This window comes from Myodes glareolus, chromosome 9, assembly GCF_982192425.1.
Source record: "Myodes glareolus chromosome 9, mMyoGla1.1, whole genome shotgun sequence".
Taxonomy (NCBI): domain Eukaryota; kingdom Metazoa; phylum Chordata; class Mammalia; order Rodentia; family Cricetidae; genus Myodes; species Myodes glareolus.
In genome coordinates this window covers 89,243,754-89,268,312 of record NC_142034.1, presented here as the reverse complement: position 1 = coordinate 89,268,312, position 24,559 = coordinate 89,243,754, and the positions used below count along the sequence as shown (strand labels likewise).

The 24,559-nt window shown below is 41.0% G+C and overlaps 1 protein-coding gene across 3 annotated transcripts; it reads right to left on the bottom strand.

Moving 5' to 3' along the window:
- Positions 1 to 1,884: 1,884 nt before the first annotated feature.
- Positions 1,885 to 24,026, bottom strand: Spdl1 (spindle apparatus coiled-coil protein 1). 3 transcript variants are annotated; one of them, XM_048436011.3, is made up of 12 exons: positions 23,853 to 24,026; positions 22,258 to 22,432; positions 17,568 to 17,744; positions 15,502 to 15,699; positions 14,844 to 14,993; positions 14,665 to 14,763; positions 14,472 to 14,582; positions 13,165 to 13,305; positions 11,818 to 11,927; positions 11,109 to 11,296; positions 5,074 to 5,413; positions 1,885 to 2,527 (listed from the first exon to the last, which is right to left on the bottom strand). In XM_048436011.3, exons 2-12 carry the CDS (start codon positions 22,411 to 22,413, stop codon positions 2,380 to 2,382), a joined length of 1,818 nt encoding a protein of 605 aa, XP_048291968.3. In that variant the 5' UTR covers positions 22,414 to 22,432; positions 23,853 to 24,026; the 3' UTR covers positions 1,885 to 2,379. The 3 variants fall into 3 exon arrangements, with proteins under 3 accessions (XP_048291968.3, XP_048291969.3, XP_048291967.3); XM_048436012.3 differs by having other exon boundaries at positions 22,258 to 22,429; XM_048436010.3 differs by lacking the exon at positions 23,853 to 24,026 and adding an exon at positions 23,543 to 23,724.
- Between the last annotated feature and the right edge of the window lie 533 nt (positions 24,027 to 24,559).

The following is a 24,559-nucleotide window of genomic DNA, read 5'->3' as shown; positions in this document are numbered from 1 at the left end:
GACCTCCTGAAACTGAGAAGCTTCTGTAAAGCAAAGGACACTGTCAGTAAGACTAAAAGGCTACCTTCCGACTGGGAGAAGATCTTCACAAATCCCTCATCAGAAAAAGGTCTGAGCTCCAAAATATACAAAGAACTCAAGAAACTAGACACTAAAACTCTAACTAACCCAATTAAAAAATGGGGTACTGAACTGAATAGAGAATTCACAACAGATGAACTCCGAATGGCCAAAAGGCACTTAAGGTCATGCTCAACCTCCTTAGCGATCAGGGAAATGCAAATCAAAACCACTTTGAGATACCATCTTACTCTTGTCAGAATAGCTAAAGTCAAAAACACCAATGATAGCCTATGCTGGAGAGGATGTGGGGTGAGGGGAACACTCATCCATTGTTGGTGGGAATGCAAACTCGTGCAGCCACTGTGGAAATCAGTGTGGCGGTTTCTCAGGAAACTGGGAGTCAACCTCCCTCAGGACCCAGCAATTCCACTCTTGGGTAGATACCCTAGAGATTCCCTAACATACTACAAAAGCATTTGTTCTACTATGTTCATAGCAGCACTATTTGTAATAGCCAGAACCTGGAAACAGCCTAGGTGCCCCTCAATAGAAGAATGGTTAAAAAAGGTGTGGAACATATACACATTAGAGTTTTACTCAGCGGTAAAAAACAATGACATCTTGAATTTTGCATGCAAATGGATGGAAATAGAAAATGCTTTACTGAGTGAGGTAAGCCAGACCCAAAAAGAGGGACACGGTATGTATTCACTCATAAGTGGATTCTAACCATAATTAAAGGTCTTTGAGCCTATTATTCGTGATCCTAGAGAAGTTAAATAAGAAGATAAACCTGATGAAGATTATTTAGCTACCCGCCAGGAGGTAGGAAATAGACAAGAGTCCCAGGTAACCTCGGGTGCATGGCGGGGGGAGGGTTGTTGGAAGGAGAGAGGGTTAGAGAGAAGGGAGTAGGGGAGGAATGGGGAAAGCTCGGTGTCCTGGGAGGGGGAGAGTGAGGAAGGATGAATATGGGATCAGGGAAGATTATATTTCAAATAAGGAAATCATTTTAGGGTTTACAGGAGACTTGATTATATATGGGATCCCAGGTCCAAGGAGAGATCCCCAGATTGCTCTCTGGACAGAGGAGAGGGTGCCTGAACCGGCCTTGACCCATAACCATACTGATGTATATTTTGCTTATCACCATAGATCCTTCATCTGGCGAAGGACGGCGATACAGACGGAGACCCACATTGGAGCACCGGACTGAGCCCCCCAAGGTCCAAATGAGGAGCAGAAGGAGGAAGAACATGAAAAAGAAAATCAGGACTGCGAGGGATGCTATCACCCACTGATACAAGGGAACGGATCTAATGAGAGTTTACCAAGGCCAGTTGGACTGGGACTGAACGAGGACGTGATCTAACCAGATTCTCGGAATTTGGCCGGATTCTCTGAATGTGGCTGGCCCGAAGTCTTTCTGAAAAGCCATTGACTATGATACTGGGACTTGTTTCCTCTGCATATACTGGATTTTGGGGATCCAGTCTGTTTGGATACTCACCTGTCTGGACCTGGAGGGAGGGGGGAGGAACTTGAACTTCCCACAGGGCAGGAAACCCTGACTGCCCTGGGGGACGAAGAGGGAGGAGGAGAGGGAGTGGGGGGAGTGGGGGGGTGTTAGGAAGAGGGGCGGAAATGGAAACTTTTATAATTTAATAAAATTTACTCTCAAAAAAAAGAGAGACAAGCAAAAATATATGTACAATTATGTTACCAGTAAATAAGAATCCTTGACGCTCATTTTTTTCTCATTCTCTTTCATTAACATCCTTGTTTACATAGAATTAAGAAAATACAAATGGGAGAAATTACTGCAATTTTAAGTTTCAAAATTATTATTTAGTTTGAGTCATGAAAATTTAAATTATATATATGAATATAGTGCTTTAACCTTTTAAAACATTTTGCAAAAATATGCATTTCCAAGCAATATTTACTATTTTTACAAGACAGGGAAAATACAATTTTATTTATTCATGAAACTGTACATAGGAAAACATAATTAATAACTTCAATGTTGCATTGTACAATTTTCAGTTCTTAAGGAACATTATTTATCACTTAACTTTCAAAATCCGGTCCAGTGCAGCAAACAGATTTAAATAAAAGCATTTCCTCTGGTAATGGTTTGTTCACGGTGACTCACAGGTCTGTGAAGGACCATCACTTACGGAAGCTCTGGGTTAGAATCACAGGATAGCTGAATTTTTGGTCACAGAGGTCTTAGCACTGGTGTACACAAATGTTCCGCAAGAATATCCTGCGCACAGGCACGATCTTCAGCAAGCCTCGCAGAGCAACACCCTCCTACTGCTGTGGGCACTGCATCTCCGGGGTTGACTTTGAGGACACATACATGATGGTGTGTGATTTCTTACAAGCTCCTTTTTCCAATTTGCTTGAAGTTTCTTTCCTTTCTTTCACCTCTGTTGAAAGCTTTGATTCCACAGATAACCTACAAGCATTAAAGCATATATTCTGAATTCAAGTATGGTCAATAAAAAGAAGGAAATGCCTAGTAACATTGGCCTCCAAAAAGGGGTGCACTAGCTTATGTACACAGGGCAAAAACTATAGTAGACTCCATTACGAATACTAAATGACTGACTTTAAAAACAATGTTTAATGTTTGTAGGCTTAATTTTTAAAAATGTTTAATAAATATCCTTAAATCTGAAAAAAAGGTCAAACAATGCCTGGGTTAAAGTATTAGGTAAAATGAGGTAAACATCATAAGAACACCAAGTACAAAATTCAGAATGCTGAAGCAGTATTTTAAGGTTGACACCACATACAAAAGGTTAATGAACACAAGATAAAATAACATGAAACTTCAGGCTACCCAAGAAGATGGTTGTCTCAGACAAGAAAACAGAAAAGCAAGCAACCAAACAACAACAACAACAACAAAAACCCTTATAGAGTTTTCATCAGGCAAGCAGTAAATGAATAACACAGGAGATGTTTAAATGAAAATTCTTGCCAGGCATGGTGGTGGACACCTTTAATCTCAGCACTTGGGAGGCAGAGGAAAGCAGAACTCTTAAGTTCTAGGTCAGCCTGGTCTAGAGTGAGTTCCAGGACAGAGAAACCCTGTCTTGAAAAACAAAACAAAACAAACAAAAGATGGAAGAACATTCATTAAGTGAATAATGAAAGTGCAGAATTTCAGTTCTCGACAAAGGCCATCTTTTCTGTGACAAAGTTAACCTCAAACAGTGAGTCTAGATTAAACCTGCAGAAAATACATATGGTTGAAAATGTTTTAAGTTAGTAGATGGACTTACACACTTAAAAACAAACACTCTGTGGTATTTTCTTGTGTGTGTGTGTTTAAGCAGACAAAAATTTTCCAATGTGCAATTTGAGTCCATTAGTGACATGCATTATGTAATGTTTCTCCAGCAACAAAGGGCAGAAAAAGTAACGAGGACAGCAGACAGCAGACGCAGTGACTGTCTAGAAACCACCTAGAGACATACCATCGCCCAGGGACTTCACACATGACAGGGAGCAGCACCCAACTCCTTCCAGAACTGCTGGGGATAAGGTGTATGTGCTCGAACACCAAGTGTTTAGTTCTTGTGCAATATAGATTTAAACATTATTTTAAAAAATTTAACAGAATAGTACAACAGCAGCAGCTGATGTTTTTTCTTGGTGAATCCTTCATTAGCACTGAGAACTTACAATCATAGGAAGCGTACGAGAAAACCCTGTGGTATGGGGTGTGCTGTCTTGCTATCTCAGTTAAATGTCTGATTCTGCACCTACTCTGATTCATGTAGCACTAGCAGTTCCCAGAGAGCTAGCCCACCTCATGGTGCAGATGCTCACCAACAAGCTCAATCTTTAATGTGTAGGGCACTATTTTAAATACATTGCACTGCACTGCATGTAGACACCATCCATCTCCTTAAAACTATTTGGCTCCTTCATCTTCTTTAATCACTTTTTAAAACTCTGTACAAGTGTGTGGGTACATGTGTTCTACCCTATCCTTCCTATACCTGTCCCTTCCTCCCATTAGTCCCTAAAGACGATTTTGTTTCTATTTTCATGTCACATACATGTTTTATGTACATATAAAGTCTGGGAGCCACAAATGAGAGAAACATGCACTATTTCTCTGAGACTGCCCTAATTAGCTTAGCATGCTTGTCTTCACTTGCAGTCATCTTCCTCTGGTTACCCAGCTTTGCTGCCTCTGTGGCTGACAGAGTTCCGCTGTGTATAAACCACGCGTCCTTCACCCACGCCTGTGCTGCTGGACGCCTAGGCCAGCTCCACAGCAGCTACCGTCCTGCACTCCGTCCTGCTGTACAGATCCAGGACCTTCGGCTGCCGACACGCCATTCACTCCTTTACTGTCTGTCTCTATCAGCTTTACTTTCTCGAAAGACAGGGCCCTTAGAACGCTGGCTCCTTCGTGTGCTACCTGACACTTTCTCTTTCCGTCACAAACTCAATTTCACAGAAACTGCAAGCTTTGAAGTTTGGGAATAAACATCAAACTAAATTAGCTTTGATATTTAAAAATATCAAACAGGCATCAAAGCCTATTTCTGTAGCTCAGTATAGATATCAAAACCCATAAAAACTTTTACCTGCTCTTACCAAAAATTTAAGTCTAAATGCCTTAGACTACTGAAAAGTCCTTTGAGAAAGTTTTTCTTTCATGGCTACTTCTGAACTGAGAGAAAAAGAACAGTGTGTTTACTCCACCCAGAGAAACCCTTAGGTGTGCTGTGCTGTGACATGCTGGCTTCATGGACTAAGGAAGTGTAACTGCCTAGCATCACTTGCCATCCATTGCCCTTCACCCTGCAGCCACCTTAGTCTTCCTGATGCTCTGAGAAGAACCAAAGGAAGACAGATCAAGTGCAGCGTTACAGCGCACACACGGCCAAGAAAACAGACAGAGCAGCATGGCACAGTTCAGGCAGTGAGAGAGGAAAGATGGAGAAGGCAGCTGGCGGCCAGGCAGAGGGACACACTGACCTGGGAGAGCTGGGGGTGTTCCCACTTTGTTCACGTAAGGCCTCAGCACTGCCTGGACCGTCCACGAGCTTTACACATTTCTTCTCCTTCTTTGGCTGCATCTCCAGAGGCAGACTCTTGCAAGGAGAGAGGCTAGCTGGCTGAATGGCTGAAGAGGCCGGCGGTTCCCTTCGCACAGCACTACCACTTAAGCTATTGAGGCAGGACTCTTTCTCCTCCCTCTGAAGTGGCAGTCTAGAAACTTCCCCAATGGCACTGGCAGCAGGTGTCTCTTCTGGGGCGGTTACATCCAATGGCAGCACCTCACGCCTCTTTTTGAGCACAGGCACTTCAATTTTCTCTGAGAAGGAAAAACTTATTAAAATGCATGCTCATTGAATAAAAACAAGTATACAACCCAAGGAAACTGAGTTACAAATAAATTCGCTCCTTTTTTGGGTACTTTAAAATATAATTTTTCTCTTTGATAAAATTATACTTTTAATTACTGTACTTTTTTCAACACTTCTAAATTTTCATATAAGCATGTATTTATTATATGTTGGGCACCCAGCATGTACACATATATCTCCCGTTCTTTTCTCTCCACCCTCTAGCTAGCCCCTTCACTCTCTAGTCAGCTTCACTTCTATTGCCTTGTCCACTTTTGCCCCATCTTTTGATAGACACTCTTTGCTGCTTCTGCTTCTGTGGTCCAGGAAAGGGCTCCAAGCCTTAAATCCTGAGTTCCAGCTCTGGCCCTACACACCATCAACTCTATCTTGTAAGATCGTCTATTTCTTTTTCCTTGTAAATTCTGTAATATATACAGCTCAGGAATGATCAGATGTGCTGGTGACAGCGGGAAGCTCTCCTGGGGTCTCTGGCAGGTGAAGCAGCAATGGCAGAGTCCAGGAGTTCTGGTTGAGTCCCACACCGCAGCCAGGAGACCCTGTGCAGTAATTTCTCCGCACCTGGGGATCTTTAAGGCTGCTCCCTTCAGTACTGTCTTGTAGGGGCAGAATGAAAAAGACAGCCGGAACTCTGAATATTGGCACTGTATGCCTACTGTTCATTTATAAAATGTACTCAGAATCTGGTCATGTCTATGATGTATGTCTCCTGAGTCCCAACCACAGCCTGCCTCACGGCAGCTGCTACAGAACCTCTATCCTCTGTGTGGGTCCCACACAACCACCCAATCACTTGCTCTAATGTCTCTCTTCCACGGTCACTCCAGTGTACCCTTTCATTTTCAAACTCAAAAGCTCCTCTGAATTACCCCAACCCCTCCCCAACCCTGTGTTCTTTGTTGGGTTGGCAGATCTTTGAAATTTATAATGGGTAAATCTTAATCAGGGGAGCATATTGGAATCACAAAAGAGAAAAAGTACAAGAAAAATAATCTTTTAAAAACTATAAAAATCTTCTATTGTCAACAACCTCCCCCTAGTGGTGAGACTCGCTATAGTTCCCAGGCAGAGGTACCTGGTTAAGACTCCTCAAACTAGAGCATGCCAACACAACCTCGTGAGGGGGAGGCAGTGGCAGCACCACAGCATTCACAGATTTCTTAGTACTGACTTTCTATTTTTTTCAATTTAAACAACAATAAAATGCACTGTTTGCAGTATATCAGCTGCAGAGACTGTATGGCAGGCTATTTTCTGAGTAGTTAAGACTTATTGTATAGCCTGCATCAAAATATTTTTCCTTAAAAACAGAATTCCTGGGCCAGGCATGATGGTGCACACCTTTAATCCTAGCACTTAGCAGGCACCAGTGGCATGATTTTTGTGAATTCAAGACCAATCTGGTCTATACAATGAGTTCCAGGATAGCCAGGACTACATAGTGAGAGTCTGTCTCAAAATTAAATAAATGCAATTAATAAATAAATCCAAGATGAATGGTGAAAGAAGGTGGTAGAATCTGCATTTCCATCAATTATCCTTCCAGAGTTGGAATAACCATGTACTCACAAACACCTCAAAGAGCTCAGAACACCAAAATACAAAAGCAAGACGGTAAAGACTCTGGAACACACACACAGTGACTGAGCTACGAAAGGGCCTCTGTGACTGTGATCCCCTTCACCAAGCTACTAGAGCATTATGTACAGAATTCAGGAGCTACGCTGAGAGACTCACAGAGAGGGACATTTGACTTTCTCATCATCCTGACTCGCTATGTGGAGTTTCTCTCCTGCACTGGCCCACAAGGGAGACACCAGGGGGCTATTCTACTCCAAGTCAGCAGAGAACAAGAAGAAACGGGCAAACAGGAGTTACTATCTAGATCTTGCAAGGCCCTTCATCCCTGCCAAATAGTCCAGACTGTGTAAGGGCCCCATACTGCTGGAGACACAGTGCGCATGCCCCCTGGACTTGAGTGTGGGACTGGCTCTCCCAGATGTCCTGGGTGCCTCCTTAGGGTTATCCATGGACCCACCCAGGTGGATAAGCCACAGAACCATCACAAACTGACAATTAACCTGTGCTGAGGGTGACCTCTAAAGGCTGAAGCGGAATGTAAGAAGTTGGTATGCTGAGAATTGCAAAAAACAAATAAACCAAAAACCACCACCAACAACAACAAAAATCCACTCCAAAACACCAAAACAATGAAAGAGAAGTCACAGGCAGACACAGATGGCAAGGAATATAATAACGAACACCTAGTTCATCAATCCAGAGATGTATTTAGGGACTAAGAAAATCAAGGAAGGAGGGCTTTAAAAATGGCAAAGCAAGGTGCCAATGACAGAACTAAAGAAATGTATGGGAACGAATAGTTTGAGGGACAAAGAGCTTAAAACATTATTTTAAGAAAAAAAAAACCAGAATTTCAAACACCGAAACCAGATGCAGAAAATGAAAAAAATAAAAAATATAGTAAATAAAAAGTTAATTATAAGGTATTAACAAAAGAACTGACCAATCAGAGTAGAGAATTAGTGAATCTGAAGACAGGCGCTTTGAAAATAAGAAAAAGAAAATGACTAAGGAGGAAGAAAGAAAGCTTCAGTGGTTTATGAGACACCATCCAAAGGAAAAGCTTTGTCGTTGGTACCAAGAGAGAACTAGACAATGATGAAAGGCACAAAGTCTATTCAAATGAAGAACAGAAAGCTTTATAAACCCAAGAAGAAATGACTTTCCTGTGGAAGGGTCAAAAGTTTGGTCAGACCCAACCCAAAGAGTCAAACTCTCAAAGGTCAAAGAACTCTCTGAGAGCAGCAGAGGGGCAGTAAGGGGGCAGCAGCAATGCCCCTGGCAGCGGACTTCAGAGTGATGAAGGGAAAGAGCTGCCCATCAAAGCAGATCTTTGGAAATGGAAGATGGACACCGTTCCCTAAGAAAAGCTGAATTCACTGTGACTAGACCGGTCTTACAAGAGATACTGGGCTGGAGTAACAGTAACAATGGCTCAGTGGTCAAGAGCACTGGCTGCTCTTCCAGAGAACCCGAGTTCAATTCCCAGCAACTACATGGTGGCTCACAACTGTCCTTAACACCAGTTCTAGGGCATCTGATGTCCTCTTCTGACCTTTGCAGGCACCAGGCATGTGCAGACATACATGCAGACAAAACACCCATACACATAGAAATAAATACATTTTTGGGGGAGGGGTGGCATCTGAAGTTTTAAACCTGAAACAATCAGAGAAAATATAAATATTCAGACATGATAGTCATATAGTCCCTATGCACTGAACAGGAAGATATAAAACAACACTAACAAAGGAACAATCATAATCAATAGTTAAGGAATAGGAAACATAAAAATGGCTTGAATTTTGACATCAAAACTCAAAGCAAGGGGAGAAATGGAGCTAAAAGGAGGTATTTTTTCTTTTTGCCTCAGTATTCAAAATTGTCACACTTCAGTTCAGTATAGGATGTTCTTTGTAAATGTGTGGTACTTATAACTGAAAACAAATACAGTGACTGAGAAACACCTCTCAGCACCGAAGACTAGAGGGGAGAAAGAAAGGAAGAAAAGGCCTGCCAGAAAAAACCAGAAATACAGCAGCACCAAGTTCTTAATTACCAGTAATTACTCTGGATGCACATGGATTACATTATCTAATTAAAAGACAGTGAGTGGCTAAAGGGATTACAAGAACAGGAATAGAGGATGCTGCCGATGTGAGACTCATTTCATCTGCAAGGATATGCAGAGGCTGGAAATCAATGAATGGAAAATGCAATCCTCTTGCAGCCCGAAAGAAAAGTGAGATATTTATGTCAAGTCAAATAAACTTCACATCAAAACTATGAGACCAGGACAGTAAAGAATGATAAAGGGGTCCAAAACTGAGTCTGTAGCACTGTAGCATACACACACACACACCAAACAAACATCAATTCATCTCTCTGTATTAGAGAGACAGCAGGCAAGTGACACCTGGGGATGCCAACACCCACTTACAGCAATTGAAAATTACCCAGACAGAAAAATCAGCAGACACTCTGGGTTCAAAGTACACTCCAGACTTCAAATGGAGCTAAGAGAAACATATAGGACATTCTATCCAACAGCTATAGAATGTATTCTTCTTTATTGCATATGAAGATCACGTCAGAAAAAAAAAAAACAAGTCTGAACAAAAACATACAAACATTTGTTTTAGTGGAACCCCAAACCAAGGCCCCGTCAAATATCTTTCCTCACCCCCAAGGAGAGAACACTGATCAATGGAGCTGAATTCAGCTTTTCTTAGGGAACGGTGTCCATCTTCCATTTCCAAAGTAAAAAAAATAGATTATATTGAAGCTAAAACTTCTGTAACAGCAAAGAAAACAATGAAAGAAATCACAGAATGGAAGCAAAGCTGGCAAATTATATGCCTAATAAAAGATAAATAGCTTAAAAATTATAAAAACCCAGAAACAAAATTACCTCAAAAACTATCTGATTTTTAAAAAGAGCAAAATAGGGGCTAAAGAATAGCTCACTGAGTGAAGGTGCTTGCCTTGTGAGCCTGACAGCCGGAGTTCAAGCTCCAGGAACTACATAGAGACAGAAGAGAACCAAACACACATCACACACAGGTACAGGCTCACACGCAGCAATAACAAATACATGTTTACAAGACAAACAGATGTGGTCTCGTTCACGTGGGAGCTCTAAAGGCATGACAACTACAGTCATCACACACTGTATTCCAGACAAAGTTCTTACAACAAAGAAAGGGTAAAAGTTTAGGATACTAAACTTAAACCATAAGTAGCTCTGAGATAAGATGGCTATTAATTACCTTGATCTCTCTACAACACACATGAATGACAGCACCACATTGTACTCTGTAAATGTGTCCAGTTACTATGTGTCAGAAGAAAAACAAACAGAACTTTCCATATGGAGTTGGAAACAATAGACAGTCCTTGAAATCAAAACTACATCTTCTTTACCTTTCTGGTGATGGGTCCCAAAGACACATGACTAATTTCTGGGCAATGGAATGGCAGCAGACAACAACTAAAGAGCCTGAATCCTAACATGTACAGCACTTCGTCAGTCCTAGAATGCTCCTCCAGAGATTCCTGGGGGCGGGAAGGGGGAAGAAGGGAGGGAAGGAGGAGTACTTGAACCAAGTCTTGCTTAGTTCTTCTATATACAAACTTAGCGAGTCTAGCGCCCAGTATCAGTGGCTTCGACAAGATAAACTTTGATCTGTGCTGGTCACATGCATCTATGACCCCACTCAGGAAGCAGAGCAAAGGTCAGGAGTGTGATACCAGCCTGGGCTGTAGAGTGAGACCTTTCTCAAAATAATTTCAAAGCTCTTTTGGACACTATAAGATGCTACAATCTTCAAGGGGAGAAACTCAAGTTCTTGCTGTTCAGTATGAACCCAGATATCCTGAGAGAGAACATTGTTATATTCACGCAACCAGTTCTAATTTTCTTACACATCTGACAGCTAACCTTTACTACAGATACAGGGTCGCAATTTAGTTTATAACGACATTGGTAAAAAGCTACAAAACGTCTTAGTTTCTCAGAGCTAGTAAAGATTTGAAAGAAAGACAAAAGCCTACGAAACACACCTTCAGGTTCGTACTTCAGCTTTAATTCATCTAACTTAGCTCTCAGTTTTATATTTTCACTTTCTGAAAGCTGCAGGTGTCTTTCATTGGCAAACAGTTTCCGCTCAATATCCAGGGCCCGCTGGCTCTCAAACAGCGCCTTCATTCTCTGTATGGATAGCTCGCCTTTTGTGCTTTCGTTTTCTTTGCTGCAGTAACAGAAAAGAATGATTAAAGAATATTAAAATAACACATGGTACAAACATGGTAGAATAAATCGTGTGTATTAAAAAAGCATTTCTCTGAGATTTTAGGTTTAAAATCTAAAGATTTTAAACTTAGATTTTAGATTTAAAAGAAACAATAAAGTAAGTCTTAACAATGCAACACCACCCCCACAAGAATTTCATGGATTCTTTAAAGAAAACAGAGAGGGAAAATATTTTTTTCCAAAATGCACACATGCATATATTCAAGTTTTAAATTACATGAAATTTATTCTTGAATTTTGATGGAGAATCTGAGAGTTCTTTTCACTTACCAATCTGAATGCTAAACACAAAAGAAATGCATATTTTATATAAACTCATATGCTACACAAAGATATTTTTATTGACATTCCTCTGGAGGGTTTTTTTTGACAATTAAAAACAAATAAGAAAATGAGTCAGTAATACTCTTATAAGCAAGCAAACCCTTCATCTTTGCATTCACGATTCCAAACACTTACTTTAACTTATCAAGCTTTAGTTGAAGTAAATCTGCATAGTAGGTGCTGTCTTCTAGAGAACAAGGGCTGGCTGATGTGGAAGGCTTAGATTCCATACTTTCATATAAGGTCTAACGAAAGCAGAAACTCTTATTACACAGAGCAGACAACACACTAGGTTTGCTGTAACGGCAGCAGCCCCCACTAAGTAGAAACTGACTAGTTTACAGTCATCAAGCTAAGAACCACCCTTTTAACTCACCTGCCTTGTGGAGTAGAAAGACTAAGCAGTTCTCTTCTCAAATAAGCAAAATGGATCAATGTGTCACAGTCATAAAATAACACGTTTAATTATGAAACTAAGGCTCCCAACTACACCATTCCCACAGTTCTCTCTCCTAGCTTTTAGAATGGAAGAAGCAATGACTGTGGGTTCAATTCTGGACTTTAGAGAAAAGCTAGAAAGTGGAGAACATGGAGAGAAAACCCTTGGTGTTACCTTTGGTATTCCCCCATCCCCAATATTGAAGGAAATTCTTTCTTCTCTGAGGCAGGGGATAAATTTGTTTAGAATTTAGCAAACAATTTTAGAGACTGTAAAAACCCAACTTTCCCTGACTGTAAATGTACTTTTCAAAGAACAGTGCTCAACCAATGTAGGCACACCACCGCCCAGTAATACACTATACATTTATAACAAAATTGCTACCTTTTCAACAGTTTTCTAAGAGATGAAAGTAAAACTTAATATTTAATGATAAACTAATGACCACAATACAGAATACTTAAGAAATCATTAACATTTATAAATCTGCTACTTATATAAACTTGAATCTTTCATTAGAAGCTTAATGAAAAGATATTAATGCTCCCTAAGGTAATTAAAAAATCTGAAAATTTATAAATGTAATATAATCTTACAAAACAACACCAAATAATTCTTTCTGGTATGTGTGCATGTGTGCATCAGATAAGAGAAAAGCAAACATGTAAAAGCAACCAGAATACTATGAAGAAAAATTAGGGGAACTAAAGTCTAAAAATAGAAACATATACTCCAAAACCTCTGTAACTCAAACAGAGGACAACCAATACACAGATACTGTCTAAAGATTCACGCACAAATAGAAACTTGTTATGTGGTAAACCTGGCATCTCATTAGGGCCGAATTTAACAAATGATGTTGGGACTGACTTCACACCCTATATACAAGACTGAGGTTAGACTGCCATGAGTTCAAAAAAATAAACATTGGGTAAACTGGTACCGAAACTGGAGGTTAATTGCATAATAAACTATAGAAGCTAAAAATATAGAGACATTCAATTCAAACTTTGGCTATATTTTAGAAAAGATGCTACATTTACCTTAAATTTTTCCAGATTTTTAATTTCACCTAAAAGGTGTTTTATTTCACCATTCTTCTGTTCCAACATGGCAAACAACCGTTCCTGCTGCTCCAACTCAGTTTGAGATCCCCGCATCCTCAGCAATGTGGAGATTTGTAACTAGAAAAACAATCACTCCCAAAATCAAAATCCTGGTAAGCATATTTCTGGCATAATTCCTGTTTTGTTCTTCACTGATTTGAATTCAACCCAGAAAGTAAATAATTCTTTTCCATCTCATCTCATAATCTGAAAACATTTGCATCAAAAGTTTTGTTGTGGATATCTTTAAAGTACTTATTTTGACTACTTTTATGGCATCTGAAGTCTTTAACATAACTATTTATGTGCTGTGAAGTGGACATGGAACTACATGCTGAGGTCTGGCAGCATGCCATTTAGACAGTACATGAGCCTGGCCAAACATTGCCTGCTACTCATCACTTGAATTAAGACTACGGGTCTATTGGGGGTTTTCTAAAATTTATAAATAAGCGAGGAAAGTGTTAAGTTACTCACAGAAATTAACCACAAGGATGGGTAAGTGTTTACTCCATGTTAAGTCCAGAACAACTCTAAGATGCAGGTTCTGGCTATCACCTTCCCATTTACACATGAAGACTAATACCCACCTCAAGTAGTTCATGTAACTCCCAAGTTTAATTACTGAAGTTCCTTATTTCTTTGGTAAAACACTTAGGGAGGGAAATGAGGGAGCCTTTCTAGCAATCTATTACTACCTTAGCAGCCTCAGGCCCATGGGAGGAGGGGTCAGATCCAAAGGACTGGAACAGCCAGGACTGTGACTGTCTCACTGCTCTGAGCACCTCCGTGACCTCTCACTTAATTAGAATGAGGAAACAAAGACAAAAGAACCTTACAATGCAGACGACCATACTTGGCTTACTGAGCTGCAGGGATAAGAGGCCATGAGCAGTACAGATGTCAATGAAAAATAAGCCTTTGTGTGAGGAGTCGCAGAGAGCTAAGTCTAGTAGTAGGAGACCAGTAGGACACAGTGTTATGCTCAGGAACACACTGTGCTATGCGCAAAAAATAAAAAATCTTTTTCTCATTCCAATTGGACAAGAAGACTGTCTGCCTGGTATCAGTGAGGAACCACTAAAGTAATTTGCAGCTGCCTTTCCCAAGGTGCTTTTTAATATAAAATAAAGAATCATGCAATTCTACAATTACATAAGTATACTTTCTGAAGGAAATCAGTTTCCTGTATATATTAGCTAAGACAAAGCAGATTAAAACCTTTACTGGTGATGAATCCATACCTTCATTTTGTTCATCTGCTCTCTGGTGAATGCATTGTGCTTCTTCAGTGACTGATATTTGACTTTCATCGAGTTGAGCTGGCGTTCCATAGCCACCCTTCGATCATCCACCTGGAAGACATTAACGTGCTTGTTCTTGTAGTAAATGAAATACCAGTTTCGTCAATTTGGTCATGAGAACACTTGCAAGTACCTCTGCAAACAGGGAGTTGCCTTTACTATTGGGATCCAAGGCTTGCTGAAGTGCGTGACCCAACTGCACCTGAAGATCTTGATTTTCTACGCGAGCTTTCTAGAAGGAAAAGAAGAGTGTCACTAGTGGAGGCCAGCAAGAGGGCACTGAGAGTTGTGTGTACAACACCCTCACCATACCTCTAAGGCGTTATAATACGACACCACTTCCTTCTCGCGCTCCTCTTTTTCTTCTTGAAGCCGGTCTACCCGGTGCATTAAGGAAGCATTGGCACATTCTAGTTGTTCTTGTTTGTACTGCAGCTCGTTCACCTCTTCCTGGAGAGCAGTCTACCAACAGGAACACAGCAAGGGTCCTCTTGACTAATCTCTTACACACAGTTGACCCATTCATTCTATTACTTTCCACCTCACATTAAAACAAAGCCATTCAGAGGTTGCCAAGTATATTTTAAAATGATTTTAGTTAATGAATTTTTTTTTAGCAGAGAGCCAATGAAAATACCTTGGAAATTGTCTCCTTTCCTTTGAATTTTGTTTTAATTATCCACAATTGGAATGAAAAATCTATAGTGACAACAATTTTAATTTCCACTGTACTAACATTGTATATTGGGCTTTAATGACCCAACTAGTATCCAACAAAAGCCTATAAATGACTACAGAGTTCCCACAATATAAAATATGCCTTAAGTAGTCATAAAATAGAAAAATATTTTATGAATGAATCAATCCACATGAACTCTGCAGAATGCTTTTTGGTTACGATAAACAGCCAGCTCAGAACATGCAGAACTACTCTAATGAGAAACGAGAAAACACCTAAGATATGAATTACCTTCACACCTTCCATCTCAGTTAGCTCAACCTGAAGAGCCAGCACCTCCGAAGACATGCTATTGAGCATGCGCTGCTCAGACATTAGCCGGAGCTCTTCCGATTTGTGGGCGAGAACTTCCTCCTGGTGGTCCAGCTTCTGCTTCAGCTGCTTCTCACTTAACCTCGCTTCGTCCAATTCCACTTTCAGTTTCTCTAACTAAACCAGGAAAAGAGAAAGAAAGAGTCACAACCTCTGAACTCAAAGGGTCTTTGAGCTTTCTTTGAACTTTCCTTCCTGAAGCTGTATTTATAGTTTATACCTCATTTTCCAGATTCTACTCTACAGAAACTCACTGGCTCTAAGTGACATCCCCACCCACAGTGCTGGGAACTGAACACAGGGCCTTGGGTTGCAAGCTAAACATCTCTCACCTGCCGAGTGTCTTTTAAACAGAGACCTACATTCTTCTACAAATCCAGGCATAACCTGCACTAGTCATCCAAGTAGGCCTGGTTTTCTTAGAAGCAACTGAAGGTGGTATAGCTAACCACGAGGCAGCTGTATATAATGGGAGGTACGCCTCCTCCCGAGTCCTGAAGAGGCCTGGGCAACCATGATTCAAGCGGGTAACCTGGTTAGAAGACCACAGTAGCGTGATGACAGTCTGGACTACAGGACAAGAGCTACCGTGAGATTTTATAGGTCAACTTCTTGGGATTCAACAACAGATTAAATGTGAGAAATAAGAAAAAGATAATGAGCAAACATTCAGAATTTTAAAACAAATGATTTCAGACTATTGGCAATACCATTTTTGTAAAAATTTTCTCTTTCTTCTATAAAAAGGCCATCTTGATTATTATCTTTGCTTTACTTAGTCCCAAATATTTTCTCTATCATATCTACTTAGGAAATAGGGCTACTGCTAAATCCATGGAGGAATGAAAAACAAGAATATATCTTTCCCAGTTACCCACATCTCAAATCGGATTAGCTACAAATAGGATTACTAGTTGTCAGAGCCACAGGCAAGATGATTCTGTATTACACAAAAGCATATTTACTTAGATATGATTTTGCTGATGCCATTATTTAAAATATATATTCAAAAATATATTGTAGTTTAATGAAAAATTATAGGTGGAAACAGACATGGAAAATATTAAAAGACACTATACAAAATATTAAAAATTGAAAAACAAGACTTCTGAGAAAATAGGGCATAAAAAATCTTTAAAATTTTCATAGAGTAGGATCTGGAAAAGAAAATCAGGGTACAAGCTCCATCTGAAGAGAAGCATAATCAGAGCCCCGGATTTTTTAGAGGCAAACTGAAGGCCCAGGACAGCTGGGGGTTCTGCGAGTGAACAGCTGTTCACTCTGTGCTTACAATGGAGCCAGGATATAAGGAATCACCAGACTTAATGAACCCCAAAAGATATATTTGGAGACTGCAGTGGCCTCATGGAGACTCACGGGCACAAATTCAGTACCGGGCTTTACTGTCATCAGCCTCAGTTCAAATAGCGGTTGACAATTTCTAGTTCTTATTTTGTTCAATCTCTTCAGTTTGCCTAGCCACTGGCATTGTTGTCTGTCATAATGGAGATAAGGTTACCTCCTTCACAAAGTCCTTTTGAGAGCTGGGTCGTCCACATTTTTCCTTCCATAAACACATCTGAAGTTTCACCTCTGACGCACAGTAACTCACAAGACAGCACTGGTTTGTGTGCAGAGTAGAAGCACATGACTAACGGCAGGGACGGCTACAGAACTAGTCAGCTATCTTACAAGGTGAACACACAGCCTATCAGGAGGCCATACTGGTCACCAATATTAGGAATACAAATATTCAGACACCAAATTTAAATAATTAACAATTTCATGCCATTATCAGGCTAATATGTATACAAATTCCTTTAATATCTTATTTCTCAGTGTTTGCAATTGAACATTAAAGATAGGGAAAATTTATTTTTGGCCATTTTGCATAGCTAGTACTTAAGCAACTCCTCCGGCCCCCCCAGTACTTACAGATAGCCATACAAACACAGGACACTTTGCTCTGAGACACAGATCCAAACCTTATTTTTCAGGTCATTCACTTCCTGCCTGTGGCTTCTGTTTAGCTGCATTTCTAACTGCTCCAGCTGCATTTTCTGTTGTTGTTTCAAAGCTTCACATTCACAGCTCAAACTTTCTAACATCCGATTCTTGAGCTCAACTTCTCTTTGAAGGGCATATTTCTCTTGGTTATAACCCTGAAAACACATTTAGATGCATTAAAAAAAAAACTTTAACCATTAAATATTAGTTAGCATCTTAAAATCTTAAACTGGTTCATAACCATTTAATTTGCTGCTATCCAAATAACAACCACTTGTCAAATTGGGAATACTGTCACCAGTTTTTACTGTCTTGGGTTGGGTGCAGGGTTACATGCATTTTCATGTGGGGAAGCACACATGCGTATGCGTGTAAGTGTAGTCCAGGCAACAACCTCAGATGCTGTTCCTCAGGCAATCTTATTTTTGGGACAGAGTCTCTCACTGACCTAGAACCTGCTGTCGAGTCGGCTGGGTGGAACTGCCAGTTAACTGAGCCCAGGGACACACCCATCTCTCTGCCTCTCCTGCACTGGAAGGCATCATTGTGCATCATCATATGGGCTTTTTCAGTATGGGTTCTGGGAACTATGCTCAGGTAAGTATTTCACCAAATGAGCCAGGAGCCCAACCCTGCTGTTAATCAGTCTTAATGAACCCCAAAAGATATATTTGGAGACTGCAGTGGCCTCAAAACACTCAAGCTGAAAGAAGGAAAGTCCTGGTCCCGGCAAATTACCAAGTTCTGCTTTCCAATCTGTGGTCTCTGGTGCCCTGAAAGCCAGCAGTGGAGGTGGTAATGGAGTGAGCATTCTCTGGATTCCACATTCAATGAACCCTCACACTGATGAGTGATAAAAAGTCTTGTCCTTGGCTAAACATCAACCATCATGGTAGCAAGCAAGTCTTATCTCAAGCTGATCAAAAACTAGGAATTAAAAGATATGTGTCATTTTACTCTCAAAATCTAACCGTTCTTATGATGCTAGACAGTATAATTGCCATGTGACAAGACAAAGTGTGACCAGGGTAAGGCACAATGACATAGTGTTACAGGAGCATCATCTGCTTCAGGTATCCTGGACAGTGATTCGTGTCCCCGACAGGACGCTTTAGCTTTATAAGTTATATATGGAATTTTCCACATATTATTTATGGATAACTGTACTGTTCAACGTACAACTACAATAAAGGGAAGAATGTTAATGTCCAGGCTGGAGGTATAGCAATTGCTTCAGTTCACTATCAAGGAAAGAAAAAACCCGCAGCATGATGGTCTATCAAGCTCTATTGAAAGAAAGACAAAAAAGGGATGCTTTACTGGCACTCAGATGCTACCAGTAAGCATTACTGTTTGATAATGAAATGTTCTTCCTTATATAATGCCTTGAAAAAAACAGCAGAAATGGGTAAAAAGGAAAAATACTGAATAAACTATTACTTTCAAAGTGTTGTTTGCTAAAAACCATTTACAAAATAATCAAAGAATGAAAACATGCTAAGATTTAAAAAAGGTATTATAATTCCTTCTAAATGACTTTTGGAAAAAAAAATAAGACAAGGTAGGGTAGAGAAGAAACTATGGCAAAAGACAACACGTTCGAAAGAAATGACTATAAACATGTCCTGAAATGCATACATCTATGAAAGGAGTTTAACTGGTGTTACCATGTAATTGGGGGCGGGTGCAATACCCAAATCAGACATCATATACTACCAAGTAAAACCCAGCATCAGGAATAGGTTGCATGTTTTTGTGCTGTTGGCCAATGGGCTCCTCAACAATTCTAGGGTATTACCAGTGCTATTGGTTACCCTCCACAACTTGCCATAAGACCCGACATGGAGAAATCTAGCTGCTGTTCGGCTAGAAGCTTCATCCTACTGTTTAGTGTTCAGTGTTGAAAAGTGCTACGTACAACACCAGAGGAGAGAAGTAATAACAGTCTCACCAAGCTACACACCGTGTGAGCCACAATTCAACAACCTGCTTACAAATTAGGCCTACGGGTTCAATAGTGGCTTGAATATTAGGGGAATAATCACTGGTCTTTTACTTGGATTTGAGCCCTCCAATTCCCTTCTACAAGATGAAATCCATACCTGACACTGTCAATGAGGCCAAGAACCTGAGACTAGATAGGTCATAGGCCCTAGAGGAAAACCTACAATTACTATTCTGCTAAATCAACACAGCAATGGAACAATGCTTAATAATATACTGCTAAACCCATACATAGTTCAGGATATCACTCAACTCTCATCAGAGAAGTTCTTACAGTAAATGGGAATTAACACAGGGAACAAGAGACTTTGGAATGTTCAGTTCCAAATGGGATGTCTTATATCACACCCCTCTTCTCAAGGTTCAGAGATCCATTTGGAAGAAGGGGCAGAAAGCCATGAAGAGCCAGAGGTAGCAGGTGACTTCAAGAAAACAACATTTTTCAGATACAGCAGGGCAGATGAACTCACATATGAACTCCCAGAGACTGTGACAGTGTGTACAAGACCTTTATAAATTCCAGGCAGACAAAATTCCACCACAGAGGAAGGGAGGAGGGCACAGAGTCCTGCCCCGAACCAAGAAGCGATATATGCAAGTGATAGCTGCTGAAGAGGGAAAACCAGTGTCTGCAGTGGAGCGACAGTAGGTACAGCAGTCACATTCTAGGACAAGACCATACCCAGGAGGAGTCAGCCAACACAAACTGAACTCCATGGTTTGGGTTGTTGGTTTTTTTAAAAAGAGAGAAAAAACAAAGTTGGGTGCACGGGTGGAGAAGATCTGGGAAGAGTTGGGGAGTGGAAAAAGAACATGATCAAAATATATTGTGTAAAAACTTCAAAACATTAAAATAAAATGAAACAAAAATAAGACAAATAAAATTTAATTAAATTAAGAAAAAAATGGCTGGAATTATTTATATTTTCCCTCCCTCAACTCTTCTATTTTTAAAGGAAATCTTAAGTTTGGTGAGGTATTTTCAAAACAATTGTGCAACATGACTTTATTTCTACTCTGCGGTCTGCATCTTTGTCTTACGATTTGGCACTAAGTGATTATCAAGCACAGCAGTACTTGGAAAAATGGCAACTGCCATTAGTGATTTTTTTACCTGTTATATTTAATTCTGAGATTCAAAATTAAAATACCAAGCATTTAGTATTAAACTGACTTAGTCATTCTAAAAATATCTGTGTGCCCAGGCAACAAGGTTGCATCAGTGGATAAGAGTAGACAAAGTTTCCTCTCTTGCAGTTTGCATCTCTGGAGACAATCAGCACTCCAGAGATTTAAGAGCAAGTTTGGACTTTATACTACACACTCAGTGTTAGCTCTGCTGACATGACATTTAACTGGAAGTCTAAGGCAGAGCACAGAATCAAGAAGCATGGGGATGAGTCACTCCACAGGAAAAAAACAACTAGTATAAAATCAGTATAGGAAAGACTGAAGCAAAGTGGTTTGAAAAGGGGTGATGTGTCAAGCAGAGGCCAAATCACAGGGGTACGCACCCAAGCAAAGAGCTCAGATTCTACGGAAAACATATCAGAAAGCCCCATAAGGTTTTCAGAAGGAAAGAAACGAGCTCTCTTGCACATATCATGACCACTTGGATGTGTGCAGCGTGAATGGTATGATGGTAATGACGGATGGTGGACCCGTTAGAAGGCTCCAGCAGTAGGCCAGTGGACAGATGGCCGTGGGCTGGGTAGAGCAGCAGTATCCCAGGCAGATGCTTTGGTTGTGCCAGCTTTGTTTTGTTTTGTTTTGTTTCCTTTTAAGTCAATATAACACAAACCTAGTCATAGCTGGAAAAAGGGGATCGGGGATCTTAACTGAGAAAATGTCTCCATAGGATTGACCTGTAGGTAAGTCTGTGAAGCATTTTCTTGATTAATAATTGATGTCAGAGGGCTCATGTCACTGTGGGTAGTGCCACTCCGGGCATGTGGTCTCGGATAGTACCAGAAAACAGGCTGACCAAGTCAGTGAGCACCCCTCCATGGCCTCTGATCAGTTCCTACCTCTAGGCTCCTGCCCTGACTTCTCTGGATGATGGACCACAAGTTGTAAGATGAAATCAATCCTTTTCTCCCCGAGTTGTTTTCAATCATAATGCTTTATCACAGCAATAGAAACCCTAACTAAATGAGTCCTTAGATTTGTTGATGGATAACATGTGGGCCTTTCTGACTTCAGGCTCAAGCAACTGGATGAATGCCAATCCATTTACTAAAGCAAGAGACCATTCAGTTAGCAGACAAGGAACGAGTTGTTGTTCTTGTGTCAAGCTTGAGATGTCCGTTAATGGCAGGTACTTGAATACACTAATTTAGCCTTCAGGCAGAACTAAAGGCTTGGTGAGATGCCATGGAGCATCTAAATGTTGAGAACCATAAAAGAAGTGAGGTCACGTAAGTAGAGCGTAGACTAAACAAAACCTGGCAGAAAATGCAGCACAAAGGGAGCAAGCATGATTTGACTTTTCAAACTCAGAGCACACTGTTGGAAAGAAGCCTGGAAATACATTTAGTTCATTCTCTTTCTCAACGGCGCTAGAGTGGGGAAGATTTAGGTCTTCAAAAAAGAATAAATAGTTGTTAGAAAAAAAAGTTTGTAGTCCCCAAGCGCATCCTTGTTAACAGGTATGCAGGATCCTACCTCAGTAACGGTCATCATTTCTTCATGACATTTATCCAATTGATTCTGCAATTCAGTTTGCCTCTCCAAGAGCTGTAAGCCATACTGTGCAGCTTTCAATCGCTCTTTTTCACACTCTTTCAGTTTGCTTCGAAGATCTGTGATCTCTCTCTCCATGCTTTCTGTTTTCAGCCTACTGTAAGGAGAAAATTTACTGAACTTGGAACTAAATGTAGTAATATCAGAGCAAGAGAAGAAGCACAGCTAACACTACTGTCATATAAAATGAAAGGGTTTTTAGATTTTATTCCTGATTTGTAAGATAATACCTCTAATCAACAAAAGAACAGTAGGTATTGAGAAATCGCTGAATACTACAAAAATTGTGACGGCAAAGTCAATATGATTGGGGGACGGGGTGAGACAGAGTTTTTCTTTTCATATAGCCCTGGCTGTCCTGGAACTCATTCTGTGGACCAGGATGGCCTCAAACTCACAGAGATCCTCCTGCCTCAGCCTCCCCAGCGCTGGGACTAAATGTGTGGGCTACCACCACCCAGCAAGATTTCTTTTATTATTATTTTAAAAAAAAGATTTCTTATCATTAGAAGATAAGCGTAATTTTTCACAAGATTCAGAACTAAATTCTGTTATGAAAGAAGACCACAGGGCACTCTCAAGTATGATCCTTGACGTAAATAGGAAGTAAATAGGAAGTCAAGGTTATATAATGTTCTGAGAAGTCAATAAGCAAAATTCCTTCAGGATGTGGGAATGAACAATCATGGCAAATGGTGCTAAGTCAAAGTAGGTGAGAACTTGGAAACCGCCCACTGGATTTCATATATACAGATCACTGGTCCAAGGGCTGAAAGCCTGACTAGAATAGATTTGAGGGAGAATGGTAGGCGACACAAGGATATGGGTAAACGACACACAAAAAAAAAAAGCGGAGCTCCAAAGCCTGATGTTCTAACCACTTTTCGGTCCAGCCTCTCAAAAATACAACCTGCATAAGACAGTAAAGTAACGGGAAGGTCTGTGGATGCGCTACCTTAGTTCTAAGCCCACTTCCACCACTGACCCACTGCATCAAAGTAAGGTTTGTAAACACCTTGTTTTATCTATCGGAACAATAAAAAGCCTCTAACTAGATGCATTACAGCTGATAGATAACACATGAACGCTGACTGAGCATCAACAGAAATACCATGTGAGCCAAATGGGGTTTTTAACTTTCTGGGGGCCACATCTTCAAAACTAAGCACGGTGGAAAACATTTAACCCGATACATTCAAAATGTTACCATTGCACACTCGAATCATTGTAAAAACAAAATGAGATGCTACAGTGAGAACCCATTGTGCGTTTGCTACATTTTGCAGCACGTTAATTCGGGTGTTAGGGGTAATGGGTCCTGAAGATCTCAGACTCAAGGTCGCCAAATTCATGAAGACCACCCAGCACCCTTAGTTATCGGCAGCCGAGCGGGCAGCTAGCCGGTCCGACCGAAAACGACACCGGCTCGGAAGGCGGCTCCTGAGAACTCAGGTTCCGGGAGAGCAGGCGTTCCGCTGGCGGACGCCCGGTTCTCCCCTCCCGCCGCTCGTCCTTACCTTCCTGCTCACGCGTCCCGGCTGCGGCAACCAGAGGCTTGTCCAGAAAACACCGGGCGCCCGGATTCGTGTCGGTACATCCGCCTCAGCACAAAAAAAGCCGTCCTGTTTAGTCAGCCGAACCACAGCTAAATAAGTGCCGGGATTTTTTGAATACTGTTCCCGCGAGAGCTTGCATTTCTCACGAGATGTCTCGTCCAATCCGCGCCTCCGAGACAAACAAGAGGACGACTTGCAGCGACTGCGCAGGTGCAGGAGACACGCCCGCGACTTAGGCTTTCCTGCCCATTAGGTTTCCCGTGAGCTGTTTTTTGTTATGTTTCTGCTTTACGTGAACTGTGTTTCTGGATTTTATTTGCTTATTTGTTGTTGTCTTTAGCAGCGCCATTGTAGAGGCAGTGTCGCTGGTCAATGTGGGGCTGACACCACCTTGTGGCCCGGCGACCCTGTCAACCCCACGCTGGCCTGCGTGCTGTCATCCGCTGTAGCTAAGGCGTTTTGTCTCCCCGGTGCCAGGACAGTGCCACATTCCACACGGAACCCCCAGTTAGACCCGCAGACCACCTTGCAAAGTCCACGGCATCCTTCGGTTTTCACAGAAGAAACCAAAGCCTCCCCCAAAGAAATGTGACCTGTCAAAGTCATAGAGCTGCTGTTCAATCGAACGCCTGCTGTTCTGCAGGACAGCTGAGGCGCATGCGTATTTA